Source organism: Sycon ciliatum, chromosome 2 (genome assembly GCF_964019385.1).
Source record: "Sycon ciliatum chromosome 2, ocSycCili1.1, whole genome shotgun sequence".
Lineage (NCBI taxonomy): Eukaryota > Metazoa > Porifera > Calcarea > Leucosolenida > Sycettidae > Sycon > Sycon ciliatum.
In genome coordinates, this window is record NC_088644.1 from 4,869,723 (window position 1) to 4,893,346 (window position 23,624).

Below are 23,624 nucleotides of genomic sequence, written 5' to 3' on the forward strand. Positions count from 1 at the left end.
GGGAAACACAAGTGGTGAGAAGTGATTATAATAATAATTATTAGCTTTGCAGGCTTGTCAGCAAAGGAGTGACAAGAGTCATGCAGTGCGTGTACGTGTACATGTGACATGATTAGAGGTCAGTAGATATTACATAGTACTAGCAAGGCAGGGATACTACACCAGCACGAAAAGCCTCTGCCTTTGCTTATCATAGAAAAGTCTGAGTATTCTCTTCGTTGCACATCGCCACCGTGTTATGTTTTCTTTTCTCTCCGTCTGTCTCTATTTTAACGTGCAAGAGTCGGACTTTGGTCAGAACAACAACACTCTAACCCCATGCCACTCTTTTGTTACTGTGTAGGCATGGGGCTTGCTGCAGTGGGCGTGCAAACCCTGCCTCATGAGTAAGCTAGTGCCCGGCGCAAACTGCTCACAAGGCCAGATTTCGTTGAGCAGCACCAAGTTAGAGTGAAATCGGAAAGTCATGCAGCCATGTCCGATGATGTTTGGTCATTACATGCCTATACTACCTACAGTATACGACTTCCTAGTGTGAACATGACTCAATCATGTGGTCCAAATGGGTCCAAACCCCAAAAATGTAACGGCGCGAAGCTCAACGTGATCGCCAATGCGTGTGCACACTCAGGTTTTGCAATCACGCAGGTTGCATATTCGAAACAAAGATACTGGACGTGTGCATGTGCAAGCAAACCTACATACTGGTATTTATTGTAGGGAGTTGTAAAATACGACTCACTTACACAAACTTCCTGCAAAAATGTGTAGGTTCAAGACTAGGGCTGCGTTCGTTTTTAGCTACCTGGTAGAGTAGAGTAGAGTCACTCTACCGATAGAGGTAGATGGTAGAGGCAAGTGTACGAACGCTGTTCTACCAGATCTAGTAGTTTACACGATGTGTACGTGAAATGTTTCTTTTTTTTATGGAGTTGTGTACAAATCCTTGATCTTGCTGGAAATCCCGTAGCTCTACCGGATTCTACCAACTTTTTCCCGGTAGAGCCGGTAGAGGAAAGTAGAATCTACCCTTTTGAGTAGAATTTTTTTTCAAAAAACGAACACCTCTACCGTAAGAAGTACAGTTTCTACCCAAACCTGTAGATCAAAAACGAACGCCGCCTAGTAGTCTGTTGATGATTTTATTCAGTATTTTATTATTGAATAAATCATCAACAGATAACACAATCATGCGGCAATGAATGGGCATGGTCACCCTGTATACAGCAGGTTAGGCCAGGCCATACTAGCATAGGTGTAGGTAGGCATGCACGCCTGTGCTTTTCCCCTTGATGAAACCGGGGATATAAATTATCGATAGAACTCGGTCGGTCGTGTACGCCCCACCCCCTGGATGTACAATTGTACATGGTAACCGGGGAGTGCTATTCGCCAAAAAAATCCGGCCAATGCTGGACATGATAGTCGACAGCAGGGAGTCGTCAAATACCAATATATTTGACGGCTCCCTGGTCAGCAGTGTAGTAGAAAAAATGCCAGTCCTGTCTTTACCCATTGCACTATTTAGTTATTTTTATGTGAAGTGAAGTCTGAACCAGGAATTCCCGGAACTGCATGGTTTCTTGTTATATACAGAAGCCTTGCTTGGTAGTTTAACATGTTTTTCGATTTTGACAGCATGTTACAAGGCGAGGACGCGACAACCGGTTTATGGTTGTAGTCAGGAGCACTACGCAGTAGTACGCGTCCTCGGCCTCGCCTTGTAACATGCTGTCAAAATCGAAAAACATGGTTTCTTGTTGTACTTTCTTTCGGGAAGTACTAAAACCGTTTTCAGTACTCTTTTTATGTTCTTTTAGTACTCCCTGTACTACGTCTACGGCCTACTCCCTGGCCTGGGTTCATCACATCTGTGATCTGTGATGAAGCCAGGGAGTAGTATTTTACTACTCCCTGATGCATTTCTGGTTCTTGTTCTGGACGTCATGACTCTTGTTTTGTATGCAGCCACGGCGGCGCGGCAGCTCAACTGTTTTTTTGATGCTTCCCTTTTTTGATTCTTCTCCGACCCATGCCCATTGAATAATCGTGCAAACACAATTTCCTTTCAGCCTCGTTCTGATCGATAGTGTGGATTGGTGACTGTAAATCTAACCCCGCTGCTGCGTTTGAAGGCAAGAATGGCCAAGGTATGTCCCAGAATGAGAGTGTGATGGTCAACGCATCAGCGCAGCGCCACTGAGTTTTCTCAATTTGTCTCTACAGTCTGCTGATCCTAATTCGTTTAGGCGAACATGGGACAAAGAAGAGTTCGCCAAGCGTGCCCAAGACCGTGCTGATGATCTAGACGATGACGGTGAGTTGTTTGCAACCCTGACTCGAACGGGAGGTTCTAAAATCTTCTCTAGCCTTTCCACTGCTTGACAATACGCTATTAATTATTGTTCTCTATCATCACGAGATTACCATGTTCACTTAAAGCTCATGAATTAGGTTATTGCGTAAAGGGCAATGATTAGATCTTTATAACTTTTCAGCACTGCGATACGTACATGTATTGGCAAGAGTCCATGACCCAAATATAATTATGGCTATGGACTCTTGATACAAGTCATGTGGAACCATCCCGTGGCGACGGTTGGATGGGGGGGGGGGGGGGGGGGGGAGAGAGAGAGGTCCATTGATCAGGCATGACTTGACATAAGAAGATCTGGTCTCAAGAATCGTATTTGCTATTATGGCCAGAGTCAGTTTCGCACATGTAGCTCTTTACAAGTTCACCCGGGTCTCCAGCACCCTTGGCGCGAACATCGGACGAAGGCTTGGGTTTGTGTTTTTACATACCGAGCCGCAAGTATTTCATCCGGTCGGTATCGCTGAATACGATACGAGGCATGCCCTCTCCCAGCCCATCCAACATGCTTCGTGGAATCTTCCCCACGTCTTAGGAGGCTCCCTAGCAACTGTTTCGAATACAGCTGCGCAGACTTCATCGTCCAACAGTGGAGCAATGCTACAGAACTGCCGGGCACCGAAGAGCAAATAGGCTTGGTAGGATCTCACCCAGCATACCGTACCTAGATATAATACGCGGTGGCTCAACTGTGCATAGACTATATATAGCACATGAACAAATTAAAACGGCCTAGGCTGTGACCCAGCTCTTGGGTAGCCGACAGTACTGTAATTTGTTGCGACTCTGAGTTACACACTCTGCGCAATCATCAGACATCCAAGCACTCCTAGCACGCTGCATGCATCCTCCTGTATAAAATGCTCAGACTGTGAAAAGTGAAGAACAGCAATTCATTTCTGCACTGTGTTCGGAATGTGGTGGTTATCCTTGTACGTAGCCGGAGAAGCGTAGTGTATCGCTGTGCACTCCCCCTTCCAGTTTTGCCGGCTCCCTTTCAAAACCAACAGTGCCATTGTACCATGCATAGCTGGACATGGCGTGACATTAATGCAGAATACATTGCGTGTATGTAGGCACTAAAAGGGGAGAGCACTGTGCTGGTTCACTGCTACACGTCAGGAAAAGTGGCAATAGGTCTGCAAAGGCTACATTGCCATGCTCTACTCCATTTGTGGAGAGCGATGCAAATTTGTAACTATGCACCAACTTTCCCAGCCGCCCCTCTTTAGTTTCAAGCTGGCTTCAAGTTCAACCCTGATGGTGACAGGTCCTAGGGAGTTTTTGTGTGTCCTGTACCATGTAGTGTCCATGACTTCTGAGCTTACGGCATTTGCATCGTCCAATGCAATGTGTGTGTGTGTGTGTCTCTCTCTCTCCCTTTCTCTCTCTCTCTCTCTCTCTCTCTCTCTCTCTCTCTCTCTCTCTCTCTCTCTCTCTCTCTCTCTCTCTCTCTCTCTCTCTCTCTCTCTCTCTCTCTCTCTCTCTCCCTTTCCCTCCCTCTTTTACTACAACTGTTTTTAAAGTATTTGGACTCCTTATATGTTTTCTCTGTTAATTAAACTGTTGCTGCTGCAGACCTTGAGCCACCAAAGAAGAAGCCCCCCGTCAAGAGAGAGCTGCTCAAACGACGAGATTATGAGGTGGGTAGATGACTATAATTATAGGCTCTTGATAGGTATAATCAATCTTATTACAGTCGTCCCTCTCTAATCCGGCACCTTTTGCTACGGCGTTTTCTGCTGGATTAACGAGGGTGCTGGATTAAGAAATCCTGCCCTCTGACCCGGCCCTACCCAATTGCATGCATGTATCATACGTCAAAACGCAGGGTTTTCCGTGTCGACCCAAGTATTTGGTGCACGGCTTCATATTCTCAACTGTTCTCCAGGAATATACACAGTGATAAAGTGATAAAGCAAAACAGAGAACATGTTCACATGTACTCTTGCACACACACGCACACACACCTGAAAATTGGCAGGACACTACTCCTTGCTAAAATAAGAAAGTATGGTTGACTGCTTAGCCGTTGTCTCCTGGACAACATTGACCCTCTTGAGAAGGCCACGCGAAGCAGTCGACATCGTGCAGGTCGAACGTTGTAGTTAGTTGTAGAACGTCAGTACCGTCGGTCAGTGTCGTGCAATGTTATCGCATGAGCTGATTGTTTAGTAACTGGTGGTGTTAGTGGACAGTATAGCGTAACTTGTAGTTCCTTGGTCTTTCTCTTTGTATAAATTGAGTTAAGGTTCGGAAAAGTCCTAATAACCAACCGAACTGAACTCTCCCGCGCGAGGTCGAGAGTACTGTTGTCAACTGAACTGAATTCTGAAGTGGCCCCGCGCGCGCGGCACTGACTAGACTGGCCTAGCCTGGCCTGGCAAGGAGTGCACCTGTACGGTACGCGATTTACGACTGCCGGATTATGAAATCAAACTAAGTGCAGTTTGAGCGATTTGTTTCAAAAAGTCACTGCCGGAGGCGGAATTCAAGTGCCGGATTAAGATGTAGGAATTGAACGAAAAAAAATCGGTTTCGTCAGAAAGTGCGCCGGTTGGCAAGGGTTCCGGATAAACAAGTGCCGGATTAGAGAGGGACGACTGTATTATTACTTCTGCAGTTCAATGTGAGCACTGTAAATCGGGAACACTTTGACATCTAGAAACTTTTGTGTTTTCACATTGGGTGTGAAATCGCAAAGGTAAACGCAAAGCAAAGGCTCCAATCGGAAACATCTCCACGTGCACATTTGGCAAATCGCGAACATAAACAGACGCTGGCGTTTCACGGTTTACCGTACCAATACAGTGTACTGGTAAATCAACAGTATTTCTATGCGGTGAAGTGTCTACATTTTCGCATCAATCCCATTCATATGCACCATGTGTTGGTATGTTCAGACAACCCACTATTGATTGTGCTGGTGTTCCTACGCATGCGGAAAACTCAATTTGACTCGGTCTCGTGCGGAAAGTGAAATTCAAATGAATTGCATTCGCGGCATATGAAATGTACAAAATGAAACGAAAGAGAACACAGATTTCATAATTTTTGAGGAAATGAACAGGCCCTTGATGCTGTACCATTAAGCTATGGTCTAGTTGTCAAAATCTTCTCGATTTGCAGTACCAGTGTAATGAACGTAGTGAAATACATTGGCACAATCAAGACCATAGCTTTGTGTTCAGTTTGAAGACTGTCTTGCGTCGCGGCGGCATTTCGTCCCCTGGTATCTGGCACGGAGCAGTTGAACCCAGTATCTATCGTGATCGGGAAAAAAATTCAAAGCGAGAAAACAAATTAGCACTCTATAACCGTGAGTGGGTTTTTTCAGCAGAACAACCCTGATTTCCCTTGGTGTGACCTACTGCATATGTCTTTTCAAGCAGGGTGCTTTTATTTTCCGAATTTGATGTTGCCAGCAGGAAGTACTGTCTTGAAGGACTAACCGTGTCTGTTATTGCGTGCATGCGTGTGTGTGTGTGTGTGTGTGTGTGTGTGTGTGTGTGTGTGCATGTGTGTTTGTGTGTGTGTGTGTGTGTGTGTGCATCCACGCATGCATGCATGCACACATTTTTCTTGTCCATTCCATTTCCAGGTGGACTTGGACTCCAAGTTGAACAAGTCAATTGTCATCACCAAGGCCACACCGCTATCACAGACTGGAGGGTATGTGTCCCAGTACATGTCCATGTGCTAATATCTTGTACTAAATACTGGAAATGGCCGTGATGGTACAGCTGCTGCTGCTAGTGCTGATGTTACTACTGATGCTAATACATGTACTGATGTTGCTGGTAGTGCTGTTGGTGCTGCTGCTGCCGCTAGTAGTGCTGCTGCTGCTGGCCGTGATGGTACAGCTGCTGCTGCTGCTGTTACTGGTGCAGTTTTGATCACTGATATCCTCCTCATGGTGGTGTCAGTGTTTGGCAGTGCTCTGTGTAAGTAGAGCAGACCGCTGATGTGATCCTTTCTTCAGATGTCTCTTACTGTACTTGTTCTTGTACATGCGTGCGCATCCAAGTATAGAAGGTCGATACTCACGTGGCAACGGACTAGACTACATCAACTAGCTATCAATGGCTCATTGGAGCACCCAGAGAGGTTGTTCGCTGATGTGTTTGCGATTGCCTATTTCTCCATTCTGTTGCCACGCAGGTACTACTGCAATGTGTGCGATTGCACCGTCAGGGACTCAATCAACTTCTTGGATCACATTAACGGCAAGAAGCGTGAGTTCTTCGTTGTGGGCTGTGTATCTCGTGTCATGGTCCGCATGCATGCTAGTGCAGGTGGAATCCTGATAATTCGAACCCCCCGAAAAGCTTCTAATTATCCAAACATGTACCCACAACACGTTAGGGGCCGTCCGTAAGTATCGATCTTTTTCACGAAGAGAAAAAGTTTCGTTTATGGGCGGGTGGGTTGAGGAGAGTTTTGTTTTGAAAATTATTGATAGCTGAACCATCAATCCATTCTAGCAAGAGTACATAATCCCCCAGAGTGTGCAACTCCCACATACCCTGTTGTCCCGACAGAATTTCAAGTTGACGTCACTATTTATGACGCAATGCTCCTTGCACCAGTGATTTACAACATGTGTACGGGTGTCAACGCATCACACGTTTTTCTTTGCAATAATTTGTACAGGATTGATCGGCTTCGGTCAACCACAGGTTCCGGATTCGTCTGATAATCCGTGTACAGTGCGCATTGCATCATCAAAATGACGTCAACTTGAAATTCTGTCGGGACAGCACCCATAGTGGAGTTGCACACTCTGGGGGGGGGGGGGGGGGGGGGGGGTATGTACTCTTGATTCTAGCTGTCAAGTCAATATATTTTTCATTGAAGAGGGTGGGTGGGTGGGGGAGGGTCATAACTAAACTTTTTCGTTCCGTGAAAATTATTGATAATGCCGGATGGCCCCTTATGTATGTCGAAATGCCCGCATTGTCACGCAGAGTTACGCTATGCACCGTAGGCACAGATTTTGCGGACACTGAACTGGCCAGTACAGCCTGCTTGTGCACACTGAACTGGCCAGTACAGCCTGCTTGTGCACACTGAACTGACTTGTTTAATGTACAGTGAACTTCGAATTATGCTTTGTTATCTTCGAACTATCAGCACAAATCCCCCGCATTGTCTATGTAGTATGTGCGTGGATTCTGTGGGACTTCTAATTATCTGCACATGCCCAGTTCGATGTTCGAATAATCAGATATTGTTATGTGGGAATTGTAATGAATAGAAATCGGTCCTGGAAGAAACTTCTAATTGAGCGGTTTATTCGAATTACAGTCAGACCTCGCTTAACCGCACACATCTGTTTTCCACAAAAATATCCGGATAGGCGAGGGAACCGGATAACTGAACACACATACTGTATACGCATGTGGCATGTCATAAGCAGTGACATCGTACATACATGTAGACGGGTCCTATGCAGTACAACTATCGTGCACAGTATGTAAAACAAGCCAGAAAAATGACAAGTGCATGCAACTAAGTCCTGCCCACATGCACCCAGCAGGTCAAGGACCTCATTTGCCTGTACAACTCCCTGATTCTAGCTTCTGGAAGCCACATGCAACCGGATACGACGAAGCTTTTTGTACACATTTTAACCAGTTTGTACACAAAATCATGCACCGGTATGCGGATCGCGAGGTCCGGTTATGTTGTATGCATAACATATGCTGCACATCGGTAACCAGCGATTTTCTTCCGGATGGCGAGGGATCCGGATAAACGAGGACCGGATAAGCGAGGTCTGACTGTATCAGGATTCCACCTGTATCTCCACTGTGCAGTGGTGAGTCCACCAAGGATAACACAGTAGCGTCCGCAGGTCATGAATGCAGTACTTGTGTTGCTATAGAGCTTTTTCAAGGACGGACCAACGGTCACATTTCGGGATCACGTGCGAGAAATTTTTGAATCGCTGGTGAACAGGCGAAGCCCAGGTCACATTCAGTTTTTATGAGAATGGACACGTGGAGGTGAAAGAAGCACTAGGATGGCGCGCAACTTCAAGTCCGACACTTGTGTGGACTCAGGGCAGCTGCCGGGAAGCCCTTCCATGGCTTGGGCGAAAAAGAACAAGCTTCGAAATCTCTTCAAGCGCTGGTGGAGACAAACCTGTCACATTTCGTATACTTTTCACATGCATTTTCACATGCGACCTGTTTGTCACTATCTCGGTGTGAGCGCCGCTGACAGGCCCGGCACCGCGTCCTTGAAAAAAGCTCTTTTGCTGTTGCTATGACATTACAGATCAACGCAATTTGGGAATGTCGATGCGCGTGGAGCGCTCTACCGTGGACCAGGTGAAAAAGCGCTTTGAGTTCAACAAGCGCAAGAAGGACGAGCAGAAGCAGAAATACGGTAGGTACAAAAATCATCTCTGTTTATACTAACTTTATAGACTGTGTGTGGGTAGGGGGCTCCTTTTTGGGCAGTGGGGGACACCTTTTGGGCAGTGGGGTATCCGGTAGAACGTGTGACTATACTTTTGTAGCATCCTGCTCCCTACTGTGACTGAGCCCTGATCATAGTGACGATGTCCTGGTCTTCAACTCAATCACATGATTTATTATGTCACACAGTGACTACCCAGTGCAAGTCTACGACTCTGTTCACGTGTTCAGCTGTTCAGCTGACCTTTGGTTTTGTATACTTGCCGTTTCCTGTTTTCCACTCAGATCTCCAGGAGAGACTGCACGAAGTTCAGGAAGAGGTGAGTTTCATTGTCCGCTGGTGGTATCTGTCTTGAGATGCGTGTGCAACTGCTGGTGTCTGATAATTTGGGCCTAACTTGTTATCCCGTTTGCTCTGCTTCATGTCTTTGCTAGCGATCATGCATGAGCATTTGTACACAGCTTTGTGTTGCCTTCACGAGTACAGATTACTCTTGTGTGTGTGTGGGGGGGGGGGGGGGGGGGTGATTGGTTGCGGCTGGCTGTAGCAAGTTGTTGACCAGCTGCTGGCCCACTCTGCAGTAAGCACTACCACAGATCAGTGTGCTTGGACTGCAAGTCTGCAACCAAAGAGTTTGTAATGCAGGATCATGGATGCACTGTGAGACTTCTTTCAAGTTCTTTGGTGAGCTCAGCAGCGACGTACCACCGACATGCGTGACAGGGAAACAAGGGAACTGCATGTACTTGTGCATCACACGAGGATTGTGGTGCCCTGTTGATCTTGGTGAAATAAAATCCCACGCCTGACATGAATACTGTAATTTCACAAATTTTCAGAGCACTTTTATTTTCGGTACTTTCGGTGCATCTGTTTCATACCTAAAATTTCAATACACCGAACAAACACTAACACACATGATCCAATAGGGAACTGCTTCTTTGTACCTAAAATTTCTGTTCACCTAACCTGGCTTTTTGCCCTCGTATCGAAAATATTGAGCACCGAAAATTTCTGAAATTAGAGTAGTTCCTATGTACAAAGTGGGTTACGTCCTTTCTGTGCACAAAGTGCTCTATTGCTCAATTGCAATTACTGAGTTGCAATAAAATTCTGTTCCACCTTACTTGTAGTTCACGTATGGGAAACTCCTGGCCTTTCATGAAAGTACTGGATCTGTAGGTGCATCTGTTTTCATTCACCCTGCTATTGACTACAGCTCTGTACTATATTTGTTTGTTTGCTTGTTGATGTGCCCAGGCCGAGCGTGTTCGACAAGCGCGCATCGATCGTCGCAAGGAGAAGAAGAGAAAGGCCGAGGAAGAAGAGGAGGAAGAGCTAGACCCGGAGATTGCCAAGATGATGGGCTTCGGTAGCTTTGGCGCCAAGAAGAAGAATTGACCAAGCAAAGCAGGAACCCGGCCCGGCGTGTTCCTTTGTGGAGTAAGCCAACAGCCAACAGAAAAATGCATGCGCATGCCTTGACCAGTTATCCAGTTTAAATTTTCTCTCATCGTGCTGTGCGCGATTTTCAATTTTCTCCTTCCATGTGTACATAGCCCTCATCTGATTATTTGAGTACTTTGTCCTGTACTGTGTTCTGCTTGTGACTCCTGATCCATACGCAAGTCATTGATCACGGTTTGGTGGTGTTGTTGTTGCTGTTGTTGTTGTTGTTGTTGTTGTTGTCGTCGTCGTCGTAGTCATGGCGCGCAACACATCGTCCGAGTGTAAACTTATATTGATGACTGTCGCGTCTCTCTTGTCCCATTCAACGTGGCCTGGCGTCTCACGTCCTCTCCATGTACATGTATATATATTATAATTATATTGCTTGTAAATACTCCGAGTGTAGTTTGTTTGCTCTCTACTTACGCTCAGTGCTGATGGAGCACCCCCGCTGATGTTATTGTTACTGTGATCTTCTTGCTATTGCAGATTGTTACATCTGTAGATGTGCCATATTATATTTTGTCTGATTCTCCAGATACCTTGTATGTTGTGAGCAGATGCTTGGCATTATCGTGTTGTTACCATGGTTATGCAAGCTCGTCTGATCAACAACGGAGTAAGTTATGTCATCTGGCTACTAACCTGAAGTCTTCCGGAGCTCGTGTGTGTGCTTTGTAGTGCTATTCATGAAGGGTGTTTGCGCTATGTGGTGCAGGTTCGTGTGCATTTCAATCGGGCCCGGGAACAGAGGCCATGACGATTGTAGTGGACAGGTGAGATGGCTAGCCAGGGAATGATGCCCTGTACGGGCATGGCCATGAGGTGGTGCAGGCCGATAACTGCATGAACGGCGAAAGACGCAAATGCTCATGTCATTGGGGGTGCTTAACCGCTTCCCGTCCAGAGTGGCACATGTGGCTTGCATCGTTATGCCATTATGTATTTCATGAATCATCGGAGCGGTGATCCACGCCTAGAGTATTACACTGCACCAATACGACCCGTGACGTCAGCTTTCATCGTATCTTGACATCAAGATGACGGATGCGACCCACTAGTACCAAGACTAGCAAGAGTACTCTTGCTAGTACCAAGAGTACATAACCCCCATGGCCCACTGGGTTATGTACTCTTGGTAGTACTACAAGTAAGGGTGCGTTCTTAAATTCTCTAGCTTTTTTTTTTGTAGGAGAAGAAGAAAAGAGAAGTCGAAGAAACTGGGATTCTTCAAGAACGGGTCTCGAAGAATTCGGAGATATTTTGCAGATGTCAAGCAAAATGAAGCGCCAAAGGGGCCGCGATCTTGAGTGCCACGAATATAGTATGCGCTGTGCGTATGCGAAAAGGGAAATGCGTACACTCATGATCAACACGTGGCTTTTAGGCTAGTTCGCATGCGCTGATCCCAAACCGCGGGAATCTCCAAGTAAGTAAGTTAGTTTCAACCACCTCAGAGGTGGTTGAAGCTTGGAGAGCTTTGGAGAGCCTCCTAAAATTCGGAGAGGATATAAGAACAGCTCTCGAACTTTTCGGAGAGTCTCCAACTTTTCCGAGAGGATTTAAGAACGCACCCTAACTGTAGACTGTTCTTGGTCCTCGTGGAAAATTTCTCTTGGTATGACCACTGCAGCAGTGCAGGGCTGCAGTGCTGCAGCAGCCTGGTAGATCTACCAAGACGACGACTTGCAAGAGTCCATAAGGTTATGGACTCTTGCTGGTTATTCCTAATGTGGAAGCATAGATCTACGGTGCTTCTCTGATTGGCCAAATGCTAGTGTGAAGTTGTCTGTACTGTACTGCGCACTGCACTGGTACATGCGCATATATGCGCGTATGGCACATCCGCATTGCCATATATGGTGGTTCATGTGCCAAAGCTGCAAAAGACTCTACGACTTCCAGTTCCCTGGTTCGAGGCCAGTCCCGTACCACGACGACAACGTGAACTCTTCACGGCTTCAGCTTCAAGTCAAGATAAGACGGAGACAAGAGAGAGGTTCTGCACAACGAAAATTCGAACGAAGTTTCGCGACAGGCCTTGCGAAAATGTGTACGAATTTTCGCACGAACTTTGTGTTCTGCACATTTTCGTAGTTTGCACGCGCCAAGTGCACGTACGACATGACCCAATCTCACGAAACTAAGTTACTTCCTACGAAAGTTCATTTCGCGTTCCCTGCAAGTTTCGCGTCCAAAGTTGCGAAAGTTCGTGCGAAGTTTCTCACTTCGTGACGTAGAGCGAAAGTTCGTACACATTTTCGTTTTGCAGAACCTCTCTAAGATTGGCTGGCTTTCATATCATGTACAGGACGTGTATTCAGTGACAGTCCCGGAGACAGTTTCTTGGTAGTAGTAGATCACTTTAGAAGTGGTGGTCGCGTGTTTAGTGGCTTTTCTTCCTCCTGCGACAAAGTCCGGTTTCAACAAGCTTTTCTTTCTTACAACGGAAGCTCTATTCTCAGACGGGAACTGGCATCTGTTTCGTATTCTATCAGAATCTTTCTAGAAATCTTGTTGAGAGTAGCCTCGACTTCTCTGATTCTCATCCATTGGTAAGTTACTTACTTGTGTGACTGTTCAAAATATTGTAGACTGGGGCCGTTTGCCAAGAAAAGCTGTAGATGCACGGAAACGAGGAGTGCTTTTCGTTGATAACCTGCATGGACTTTCTATGCGACCGCGTTTGTTGCTCGATCTCATTCATGTTGCCCAATTGGCCAACCCATTCGGGCATTCCATCACCGTGTTGCATCCTAGACATACAGAATGGTGCATTGCAGCTGTAGTAGTACGGTCCAGTTGAATTGTTGCCTTCCAGACTTTTTTTAGCTCCAGACTTCCAGTTGTCCTACACACGCTGCTCGTGCACTGCGGCATATGATGCACCAGTGAGTTGTACACGAGATGAGTAGTAGCATCTTCGGAGGCGAGACGGGAATAGTATCCGAAACGATGCCCCTGGATTTGGAAGCTCTACGTGGTGTATGTGGTCCGTGCACGGGAAGGGTGGAGATTGAGAAGGAGAACATCTTTGGTAAAAGTCTACTTCACACTATAGTCTAGCTTGTACACATAGACATGGATCATGGTACAGCTGTACTGCAGTATACCGGCACACTGACTACATGTTGAATGCCATGTACACAAGCACAGTCCATATCTGGCTTGGCAGGTTACTAGTACAGTATTTCTCAAGTGGCCACGGTTCCATTCAGCATCGACTGCTCTGGCAGCATCCACCGAATCTGTGCTGACGGCGCGCCTTTCCCGGCCCTCGGTCACTCACTACCAGTAGTAGAGAGGTTCTGCTATACGTGAAACGTAGAGAAATCACGTAGAGAGCAGGTGTCTGGGTTAGAGTCTACGGCTGCGCGTGTTTTGGGACCAGATTTCTACGCGTATATGAGGTTCTCTACGTTGTGGCAAACACAGAAAATGCGCACAGATCTGCTGGGCATCGATCAAATGCAGGCAGAAAACTGCTAAATATGGAAGGGGAAATTCCCAGTACACATTCCACATGATTTCTCTACGTGACGTAGAGCAGAACAGACTTTCTTTACATTACGGGAACGCGAAGAGAGTTCCCGGGATTCTTCGCGTCGCGTTCCCGTAACGTAGAGCAGAACCTCACTATTACCAAGAGCACACAACCCACAGAGTGTGCAACTCCAGCTATTGGGACTGCGATGGCAGAACTTCGCATCACGTCACAAGCCCATACGCATTACTTGCACCCTGTACATGATAGATACAGGATTGTGCACACCCCTTCTTTTGTTTCAACTCTATGCCATGGCCAGTCGCATTGAACTATTTGCGAACACAATCTGTTGAACAATGTCACGTGATGTAAAGTTCTGCCGTCGCAGCACTGGATAAAGGTTGTACAGGCAGTTGTACACTCATAGGGGTTATGCACCCTTGACGATTTTCTGTTCAAACCAAGTACCCTTTTCACTACCATAAAAGTCCGTAAATAAGTACGTATTTACTTTCGAATTTAGTGACCACACCCGTACTAACTTTCGGGCGGGTACTGACTTTCGGGCGTGAACTAACTTTCGGACCTGACTTGTGTGTAGTGGAGAAGTCATTTTCACGTTGATGTACATGCTACGTGCTGCATATGCGCACCGTACCGGTACTTATTTCGGGCAGTATGTTTATCAAGCTTGACTTGACTTCAACAGACAGAGCCAAAAGAATGAAGGGGGTATTTCTTTCAAGCAGGTACTTATTTACGGACTTTTACGGTATTGTCATTAGGCAGATACCACCAAGTCGGTGCAGTGTCACCTCTCCCAGCACTGTTTTCAGTACGTCTCCAAGACTGCACTTTAAAGTTAAAGGGGAAGTTAAGGCAAAAATTAAAATTTCACCAGTTGTAGTCTTCGGGGTGCTGAGTCGAATGGTCTTGGTCCAAGAAAGCTGAGACGCTCCCTTCCTACTTGAATCCCAATCGAACTCTCGTACTTCCACCGAAACCGGGTGACTGCGCCCTACTAGATGGGGATTTGTATGCAAAATGTCACTAAAAGCGCCATTTTGTTCTTATAAAAGCACGGATGACCGCGATTGGCGCATATGTTGTACTCTTTTGGACGCTGAGTCGACTGGTTTTGGTCCGAAAAGGCTGCGATGCAGCGTTCCTCCATTATTCCCAATCGAACATGGTTGAACAAGTGGTCACGTGCTCCTGGGTGCCCAAATCACCTGGTCACCACGCCAGCAGGCGACAACTTTCACACCAAGGTTCACCTCGAGTTCAACTCGAGTGACAGGACTGCACCCAAAAAAGGTCAAACAGGCTAGTAAGTTGTACCCTGCAGGCACGGTGACCAGGTGACTGGTGTACGCAGGAGCACGTGACCGCTTGTTCAACCATGTTCGATTGGGAATAAAGGAGGAACGCTGCATCGCAGCCTTTTCGGACCAAAACCAGTCGACTCAGCGTCCAAAAGACTACAACATATGGGCCAATCGCGGTCATCCGTGCTTTTATAAGAACGAAATGGTGCTTTTAGTGACATTTTGCATACAAATCCCCATCTAGTAGGGCGCAGTCACTCAGTTTTGGTGGAAGTGCGCGAGTTCGATTGGGATTCAAGTAGGAAGGGAGCGTCTCAGCTTTCTCGGACCAAGACCATTCGACTCAGCACCCCGAAGACTACAACAGGTGAAATTTTAATTTTTGCCTTAACTTCCCCTTTAAGGCTACTTGCTCGCACTACTTTCCTGGCCGGCCACAAGGGTGACAGGCTTTCTTTGGGTATTTTCATGATCACTATAATCGTTGGCAACCATCCCGCTCTCTCCCTCTCAGCCTCTCTCCATTCACGGATGTGTATTGCAAGTATGCTGCAAGAACTACTCAAGTTGGGGTCACGAGTAGCAGAAACAATGTTGACCACTGAACCAGTCTGTCTTTTATTATGCTTTTTGCACAGTGTCTCTATTTTTTCTATCCTCCAAAAAAACAACATGTCTGATGAGGGCCCCGTTAGTTGCTACAAATGCCATGAAGAATGCACCAAAGACGTAAGAAACATATCTGTTGCGGGCTTTGCTCCTATCTCTCTCTGTCTGTCTCAGTCTTGGTAAGGAGCTGAACAACAATTACATGCTCTTGCGCATGCGTGCACGTACTTGTGTGTGTGTGTGTGTGTGCGCGTGTGCGCGTGTGTGTGTGTGTGTGTGTGTGTGTGTGTGCATTTGGAAGTTGGACTAGTTTCGGCTGCACAATCCAGTGTGTCGTTAGTAGCCATTGGCGGACTATGCTCGGCCAATCGTCAAATTATGCCACAATTATGCCAATAAATATGCTGAATTATGCTCAGTTCCACTATGTATTCATGCTGTACATAGAGGATTGAGAAACCACGCATACACACATGGCCATGCTCTAAGCATAAGTTTTGTCTAAACCGAAAGATTATGCCGACCTTACACGTTGGAATCCGTATATTATGCCGGAGCATAATTTTTTGACGAAATCCCAAGATTATGCCAATAATCCGCCAAGGGTTATGACAAGGAGTCGTAACTGGGGTATTAAAAAAAAAAAGCATCTGCAGGCTTTCTGACAAAGCTGTATTATGCCCCTAAGCATAATTTTTGTCTAAACCGAAAGATTATGCCGACCTTGCACGTTGGAATCCGTATACAGGTCCTCCCTCATTATAACGAGTCCGGTTACTACATAAACCCCGTTAGTAAATAGAAAGCTGAAATCCCCTGGCAAAACGTGGTCTATACAACTGTTTACAGGTCCGGTTACAACATAATCCGTTAGTACATAAAATCCGTTATAACGACCCTTTGACCAGGTCCCTGGAGTGCCAAACCCTCAGTATAAGATAATATTGACCATGCAGGACCAAGGCCAAAACACGTTGGATAAAGCAGAAAGAGGAAACGTATTATGTCTATGTATTCGTGAATATGGACGATCCTTTGCATCCAAGGAAGAGTTATGTTGGAGTAACTTGGAGATTTTCAATTATCTTATAACGAGTTGAAGCATCGATAATTTATGTTGTATCGAGGGTAGCCCCGGTAAGTACGAAGTAGTGCCTATTTCACCTTTAGCTGCAAGTCCTGCTACAAGATAAGTCTCGTTATAAGATAACTTCTTCGATGGCCCAGAGATTATCTACTAACGAGGGAGGACCTGTATTATGCCGGAGCATAATTTTTTGACGAAATCCCAAAATTATGCCAAATATTATGCCGGCATAATCCGCCAAGGGCTAGTCGTTAGTACTCGTTACTAGTACAGTCAGACCTTGCTTATCCAGTCCTCTTTTATCCGGATCCCTCGCCATCCGGAAGAAAATAGCCGGCTACAGATTTACAGCATTCGTGATGCATCCAACATAACCGGTGTTCGGTTATCCAGTTCCCTCGCCTATCCGGATATTTTTGTGGAAAACGGATGTGTGGGGTTAAGCGAGGTCTGACTGTATAGCTTTCATGGCTGAGGTTGTTGGTATGTCTGTTGGCCCTGGGTTCCCAGTTCTCAGTTGCCGAGGCTGGTTGGAAAAGTAACTCCAATTTCACTTCAAGATACCAGTGCATCTAGGGTCTGCCTATACTGGTTACCCCTGCAAGTGTATAGTGTGCATAGGTAACTGTCTTGGCCGTCCTATTCCGATGTGCTCTGTGTGGTGTAGACCAGGTGTACATTGGGAGGGGGGGGGGGGGCGATTCACATGGCTTCGCCAGTTGTGTGGATTAGACAGTAATCTTGCGTAAGTCTTGATCTGTTTCATTCAGATTCAGATTCTCTATCATTGCTATAAGAGAAAAATCTGTGGGTGCACATCCAGTGCATTTGCAGATTTGTGTGCTTCTCTTGCGGCGGGCCAATACATGATACTTGGTGTGTGTGCGCGTGCATGTGACTGTGTACATGTGACTGTGTGCCGTGATGCGTGTATTTTTCTCCAGTACATCAAGGCTATGGGCCATAGCTGGCATGTCGATCATTTTGTGTGCTGTGTCTGCGAAGAATCATTAAATGGAAAGTCGTTCTTTGAGCATGAGGATGCTGGTTACTGTCGTGACTGTTTCCAGAAGAAGTGTGCTCCCAAGTGTGGCTGCTGTGGAGAAGGCATCATTGGGGTGAGCTGCATTGCCGGGCAAGATGCTCTAGAGTAACATGAAACAGAATTCTGTCATGTCTTCTGCACGGCATTTTCTTTTTGCCATGCTAAGCATTCTTTAATATTATCAGTATTCGAGTTTAACCCGGGGAATGTCAACACTCCACTGCTCTTCATCCCAATCGTTTGTTTGTACATTTATGTTTCGTGTTGCGCTCACGTCCTTACTTGTTGTGCCCGCCTTGCTTCAGGATGTGACCACCGCGCTTGGGAAGACATGGATGCCCGCGCACTTTGTCTGTACAGAGTGCAAGAAACTCTTCGAGCCGGGCGAAGGCTTCCTAGAGAAGGATGGTATGCCATACTGCAAGCCGGACTTCTACGAGCTGTTCAAGCCAAAGTGCAGCAAGTGTGAGAAGCCAATTCCCGATAAGACAGTTACGGCACTAGAGAAGAAATGGCATCCCGGATGTTTTGTGTGTAACGTAAGTGCGACTGTCTTTTTTCCTTGTCGACTCGGGAGTACATGAAAACCTGGATCAAAGGTGTACATGAAGGGCTCCAATTCACAACGCGATAAAGACCGAACTGGAGCTTTCGTGCGTTTTTGTCTCGAAATAATCCGTTTTCACCCCACGGACGTCTGTGTGTCGGTTTTACGGGTCAAAACGTGACACATCCCAGTCAATATGATGCCTGAAGGTGTTTTTTCTGCAAAATCGGATACAAGTCACTGATGCTGCAGTGCAGACCAAAAAGAAAAAATGAAAAAAATGCTGAATTTTCCACACAATGGATTTATCTCGTTTTGAATTAGAGCCCTTCATATGGTGGCAGCAGAGTTACAGTCCATTTCAAAACTATAGACGCGTAGGGTTTTTGAAATATTTCAAATTTGGCTGGAACTTTTTAAGAATAGTTTTCGGAATATTGCTCAGGTCCGCTCCGCAATTACTCTCATATAGTTTCTAAACGATTGGATAACAGATGCCCAATTTGGAAAAAATTATGCACAAAGTGATCACATATTTTATGTGGTATAGATGCTGGCATAACGGTTTTTGCCTAGGTATGCGCCTATAGTTTTGAAATGGACTGTAGTAAGTTCATTTCGATCTGTGGCCAGTGAACGAATTTTTGACTATGCTCCAAAGAAAAAGGTGCCACTTTGAAGTGCTGCACTTCAGCTTGCACTGGCAACAGTATCAGCAGAATGTGCTGAGAATGTAACAAAACATCGACTGCAGAGCATGCAGGGTGTACACCGTACTGCGCAGATGTGGTGATGGGACCTGCTGCATGTGTACAATGGGCGGTATGCCCTTCGTTTGCATACACCGTATTGCGCAGATGTGGTGATGGGACCTGCTGCAGGTGTACAATGGGTGGGATGCCCTTCCGTTTGGAGAGCATGCATGCACACCGCATTTCTATAAATCGTGTCTAATACAAGTTAAGTACCAGCGAGTACATCTGTGCCGGCCAAGCAGTGCTCAACACCCATGATATGTACGTTTACCAGCCTTTTTGTCGAGATGGCAGTGGTGAAACACTAAACTTGAATATTCGCCGGCCGCTCATGTTACAATCTATCTAAGATCGTGACTACAATCTGACCTGAACTTGTGCTATTTCACAGATCGTTACAGTCATTCATATTGTAGATCGCATGCCGCTATGTGTTCTTCAGTAGTTTGCCAGTAACGTTATGTATATCATGTATACTAATAATGTACACTTTGACATGTACTGTGACTTCTGAATGTAGTTTACATTTACACGAGTTCTCTCCTGATGTAGTGCGGGCACTTACACGTCGTGTCTTGCTGCGTTCTCACTCTGTGCTTGGTGCTCATGCAGAAATGCGGAGAGCAGTTTGCTGATGGTCGATTCTTTGTTGTAAACGACCTGCCCTATTGCGCGCAGCACAAACATGGCGACCGACCAGATCAGCCGGATGGTGAGTTTGCTGCCATTGCTGCTGCTCGCCTGATTTAGACACACTCTGTGATGTTTTGCATTGTCAGAGGAGAACCGTTACAAATCCCTTCGGCATTTCAATCGTGTTCCAATGTAGCTAAATACTAGTACTCTGATCAGTAAAAAAAGAAAGAAAGAAAAAAGTAAATTATCGTGTCCGTTCCCGACGGGAACTCACGACGGCCGCTAACACCCGATAAACCCTAGCGGCAGATGCAGCGCCTAACGGTGGGGTGAGTGGATAAGTCTCACAACCACTGGGACAACTCATCATCAGATCAGTGGTCCCAGGAAAGTGCCCCAGGGACTTATAAGGCTATGTTTACATGGGAATTGTCAACTCGGGTCAACCCGGGTTGAAAGTGTGTACGCTGGAAAAAAAAATAGGTGGGTGTTTCCATGGAGAGAGTTGACCCGGGTCAATTACTGATATGTCGACAAAGGTCCACTTTTAGAGTCCTGTATGGTCACATCACTGCTTTCGTGTGAAATGTGAGTGTGCTGTGCAAACCTACGATTTCTCGATTTCAACCAGGGTCAAGTGCAATGCGTCATGTACACGCTCCAGTCAATCTGTGCTCATGGCAGGTTGAAACTCGCCCAGGATTGAAAAGCCTCATGTAAACACAGCCTAAGAGTGCAATGCAGGGTGTAGTGGCATTGCAGATCACCACACAATACCCAGCAGAAGCAACATTTGCTTTCTTTGCAAGCCGCTGCATGCAACCGCTCTTACCTACCTTGAATAAGAATATTTGTTCATTTGTTATGGCGTCAAGAATATTCGATTAGCGAGAAATTTTGTTCGTTTCAGCCCTACCCCAAAGACCCAGGACCAAAACCCATATTTTTGTCTTTAACATAGTTTTTGAGCCAAGTATTGGGCTGCAAAAGCCAGGGGGACTATTTTTAGATGAATGAGCTGTAAAGGCAGGGGCGTGCTCGGCCCCCCAACTAGGGGGGTGCACGGGAGCCGAGGGGAGCCCCCCCCGGCAATTTTCTGCAATTTGTTTGCAACCTTTCTTGAATTTTAGAGCATATTTGCATACATTACAATTGCAATTACCCAGATTGAAAATTTTTGGGGGGTCCACGTGGCCCCCCCCCCCCCCCCCCCGTGCCCATCGCCGAGCACGCGCCTGAAAGGTACCACTTTTCGGGGAATTGTAGAGTGTTCCTTCGTAGACTGCTGTAGCTCTGTCTACCATGACGACGAACACACTGCCAGCTACGATATAAGTTACATGGCTGTGCTCATTGTCTCTTTCTAACAGATATCTACGCCCAACCGGATGCAGAGTGAACTGGCCAGTGTAGAGTGCCGCGCTGAAACCCAGGCAAGCAATACTCCCTGCTGATGACCGTTGCTTTCACTGCTGCCCAAATGCTGTGTCATTGTTGGACAATAATTATACTGCAAACCCCTTCACTAGCACTAGCACTCCTGCCCAATCGTTGGCTCACTTTAATTTAAAGAAATTCCATATTTTCCTACAATTATTTAGAGACTTTATAGGTATACTTGTACCATTACTCTTAAAAAAGTAGTTGGTCGGAGGTCAATTGCACGCTGTCAGTGTGAAACTCGGCTCAATTTTCTCGTTTCCCAAAACAACGGAATGCCCACTTTGTTCTGTTTTCCAACTTCTGTATATCAGCCAGTTTGGGGTCGATTAGATTGCACTCATTTTGCCGCTTAGTGTCGTCTAGCCAAAACAAATCACTAGATAAAAAAATACCAAATTTCCCGAATATAAGTCACACCTCTTGCTCTTTAGGACGAACACCAAGGGACCGTTGGAATTTGTTTGCGGAGTTCTTCTTATTGGAATACCTGTGGCGTCGGAAGGTTATTTGGGGTGGTACGGTCAGCCATCTGAGGTACACTTGTTGAGAGAGGATGGCTCCGCTATAATTTTTCGAAAATTCAGAGTCCACTGTGACATGGGTGCTTTTGATTGATTCACGGGGTACCTGGGGCCAAGAGTGGTACGGTCAATACCGTAGTGGCCATACCGTGTCAGACGCCCCTGAATAACTGTTACACAGTGGTTTATCCAGTACTAGGCTGAGTAGAGTTATGAATACTACAGTCCTGGTAAGTGAAATCCGACACTTGCCATAGGGGACAGCGCCACAAATGGACATCAATGATGTAACGCACTGCACCAAATGCGTACAATAGAGCCGTGTGCATCCCACACAGGTCGAAAGGCTACAGCGTAGATACACACAGTTCACAGTCATGGTACATATAAAGAGTATTGGTATCCAGTCCCCACCATTTTTGCAAGCACCTTTGAACCTTTGAAGTGAACCTTGACTGTGAATAGTACGATTACTGTCATGGGAAAGATAAAAGTTGTATGTAACACATGTACTACGTATGCAGGGCTGCACATTGCATGGCGTAGTCCCGTATGCCAAGTGTCGGATTTCACTTGCCAAGACTGTAGTTCTTCTAAAGCAAAAGTTTGTCATCTCAGTGTTCTTCTTGAACGAGTTTTAGTTGTAATGCCCCTCCCCCCATCCTCTACATTGTAGTCCAGGACTCTACACACATTTTCCCCGTAGTTGTCCGGAGACGGAGCACATCTCCATACATGTACATGTAGTTACATTGCGATCTTGACTTCTCAGGGCTACACAAACACACTCACTTTGGACACAAAATAACACTGTACTGTAGTTGGCCAAGGATGGCAAGGTGCATGCCAGGCCAATTCATTTCCAGGGACAATGGATACATGTGTGCAAGGCCGCATGATAAAATTATATCATGCAATCTTGCACACGTATATCCACTGTTTTATCATACGCTTCAGTCGCCCTACATAACATCCCTATTATGACCTATAGCTACATAATAGTGACTAATGTAGCTATAGACCATAATATGCCACCAATAGACTCCCTGCATGCACATGTACGTGTAGATCTATGTGCATGCTGTAGACGGAAACAACGGATTCTTTTGCCAAAACGTGAAAATTCAAAAAAAGGAAAGAAAAAGAAACAGCTCGTAAACATGCATAGATATATAACTCAAAACTCTAACTCCCAGACAGGTACCTGTCCCTTTGGAAAAACGCGGCCAAGAATTCAACCGCGGGGAAGAGGGGGGTTTTCTGCTGCATTTTCTGCGGTAAAATCACAAATCTGCGGCACTTTCTGCAAGTTTTTCACCCTCCTCATAGAGGATATGACAACTAGTCGCATGAAGGAGCACTTTTCATACTATCCTTTGCAGTCACAAACCGAATGAGAGTGAAGAATCTTGGAGAGACCTACACTGGCAAGGGAAATGTCACATGTTATGTGCTCAAACAGATTGCAAAGTAGTTTTTCTGCTGCTTTCTGAGTAGTAATTTTAGTGATTTGCCCTAAAAAAATCAGATTCCGCGGGCAAAAGTGTGGATTCCGTGATTTCCGCGGATGATGGCAACTTCTGCGAAATTTGCCGTGGCCGCGGAATCGCAATCTTCCTCAGCCTACTCAAGCTCAACTGATGAGGGTTGAATTCCCCGAAACACTGTGTATTGAGCAAGGAGTGGTGCTTTCTTGCAGGTTTGCCGGGTCGAAGGTTCGATGGACTTCTCGTGTGCTGTGGATGGCATTCCAGGCGTGAGTCAAATCAAGTTGGCGGAAAACGCGTGGTCCGGTGTGGGGAGCAAACACCTTTCTTACGCTATGGTGTTAGCTTATTCTTTTTCCATCTTTTCAACACATAGCATGGCATGCATTCCCTCCATACCAAGAATACATAACGTCATAAGCTCCCAAGA

General features: G+C 46.1%; 2 protein-coding genes across 2 annotated transcripts; both read left to right on the top strand.

Annotated features, from left to right (window-relative positions):
• The first annotated feature begins 1,999 nt into the window (after positions 1-1,999).
• On the top strand, positions 2,000-10,899 carry LOC135808357 (zinc finger matrin-type protein 2-like). Its single transcript, XM_065321533.1, has 8 exons — positions 2,000-2,150; positions 2,227-2,317; positions 3,953-4,017; positions 5,976-6,046; positions 6,536-6,609; positions 8,657-8,767; positions 9,085-9,119; positions 10,061-10,899. The coding sequence occupies exons 1-8, from the start codon at positions 2,142-2,144 to the stop codon at positions 10,199-10,201; spliced, it is 597 nt and encodes a 198-aa protein (XP_065177605.1). The 5' UTR covers positions 2,000-2,141; the 3' UTR covers positions 10,202-10,899.
• Positions 10,900-12,537: 1,638 nt separating this feature from the next.
• LOC135810714 (transforming growth factor beta-1-induced transcript 1 protein-like) lies at positions 12,538-21,593 on the top strand. The gene is made up of 6 exons (XM_065324194.1): positions 12,538-12,804; positions 15,703-15,793; positions 17,705-17,878; positions 18,111-18,344; positions 19,720-19,819; positions 21,114-21,593. Exons 2-6 carry the CDS (start codon positions 15,737-15,739, stop codon positions 21,140-21,142), a joined length of 594 nt encoding a protein of 197 aa, XP_065180266.1. The 5' UTR covers positions 12,538-12,804; positions 15,703-15,736; the 3' UTR covers positions 21,143-21,593.
• Positions 21,594-23,624: the final 2,031 nt, after the last annotated feature.

What these genes read in the sequence shown, in the direction of transcription:
- LOC135808357 (XM_065321533.1), top strand. An exon ending in CCGCTATCACAGACTGGAGG is followed by an intron (nt 6,047 to 6,535) that starts GTATGTGTCCCA and finishes GTTGCCACGCAG; the next exon opens with GTACTACTGCAATGTGTGCG. An exon ending in TCACATTAACGGCAAGAAGC is followed by an intron (nt 6,610 to 8,656) that starts GTGAGTTCTTCG and finishes ATGACATTACAG; the next exon opens with ATCAACGCAATTTGGGAATG.
- LOC135810714 (XM_065324194.1), top strand. Translation starts at nt 15,737, where the DNA reads ATGTCTGATGAGGGCCCCGTTAGTTGCTACAAATGCCATGAAGAATGC. An exon ending in GTGGAGAAGGCATCATTGGG is followed by an intron (nt 17,879 to 18,110) that starts GTGAGCTGCATT and finishes GCCTTGCTTCAG; the next exon opens with GATGTGACCACCGCGCTTGG. An exon ending in CCGACCAGATCAGCCGGATG is followed by an intron (nt 19,820 to 21,113) that starts GTGAGTTTGCTG and finishes TCTTTCTAACAG; the next exon opens with ATATCTACGCCCAACCGGAT.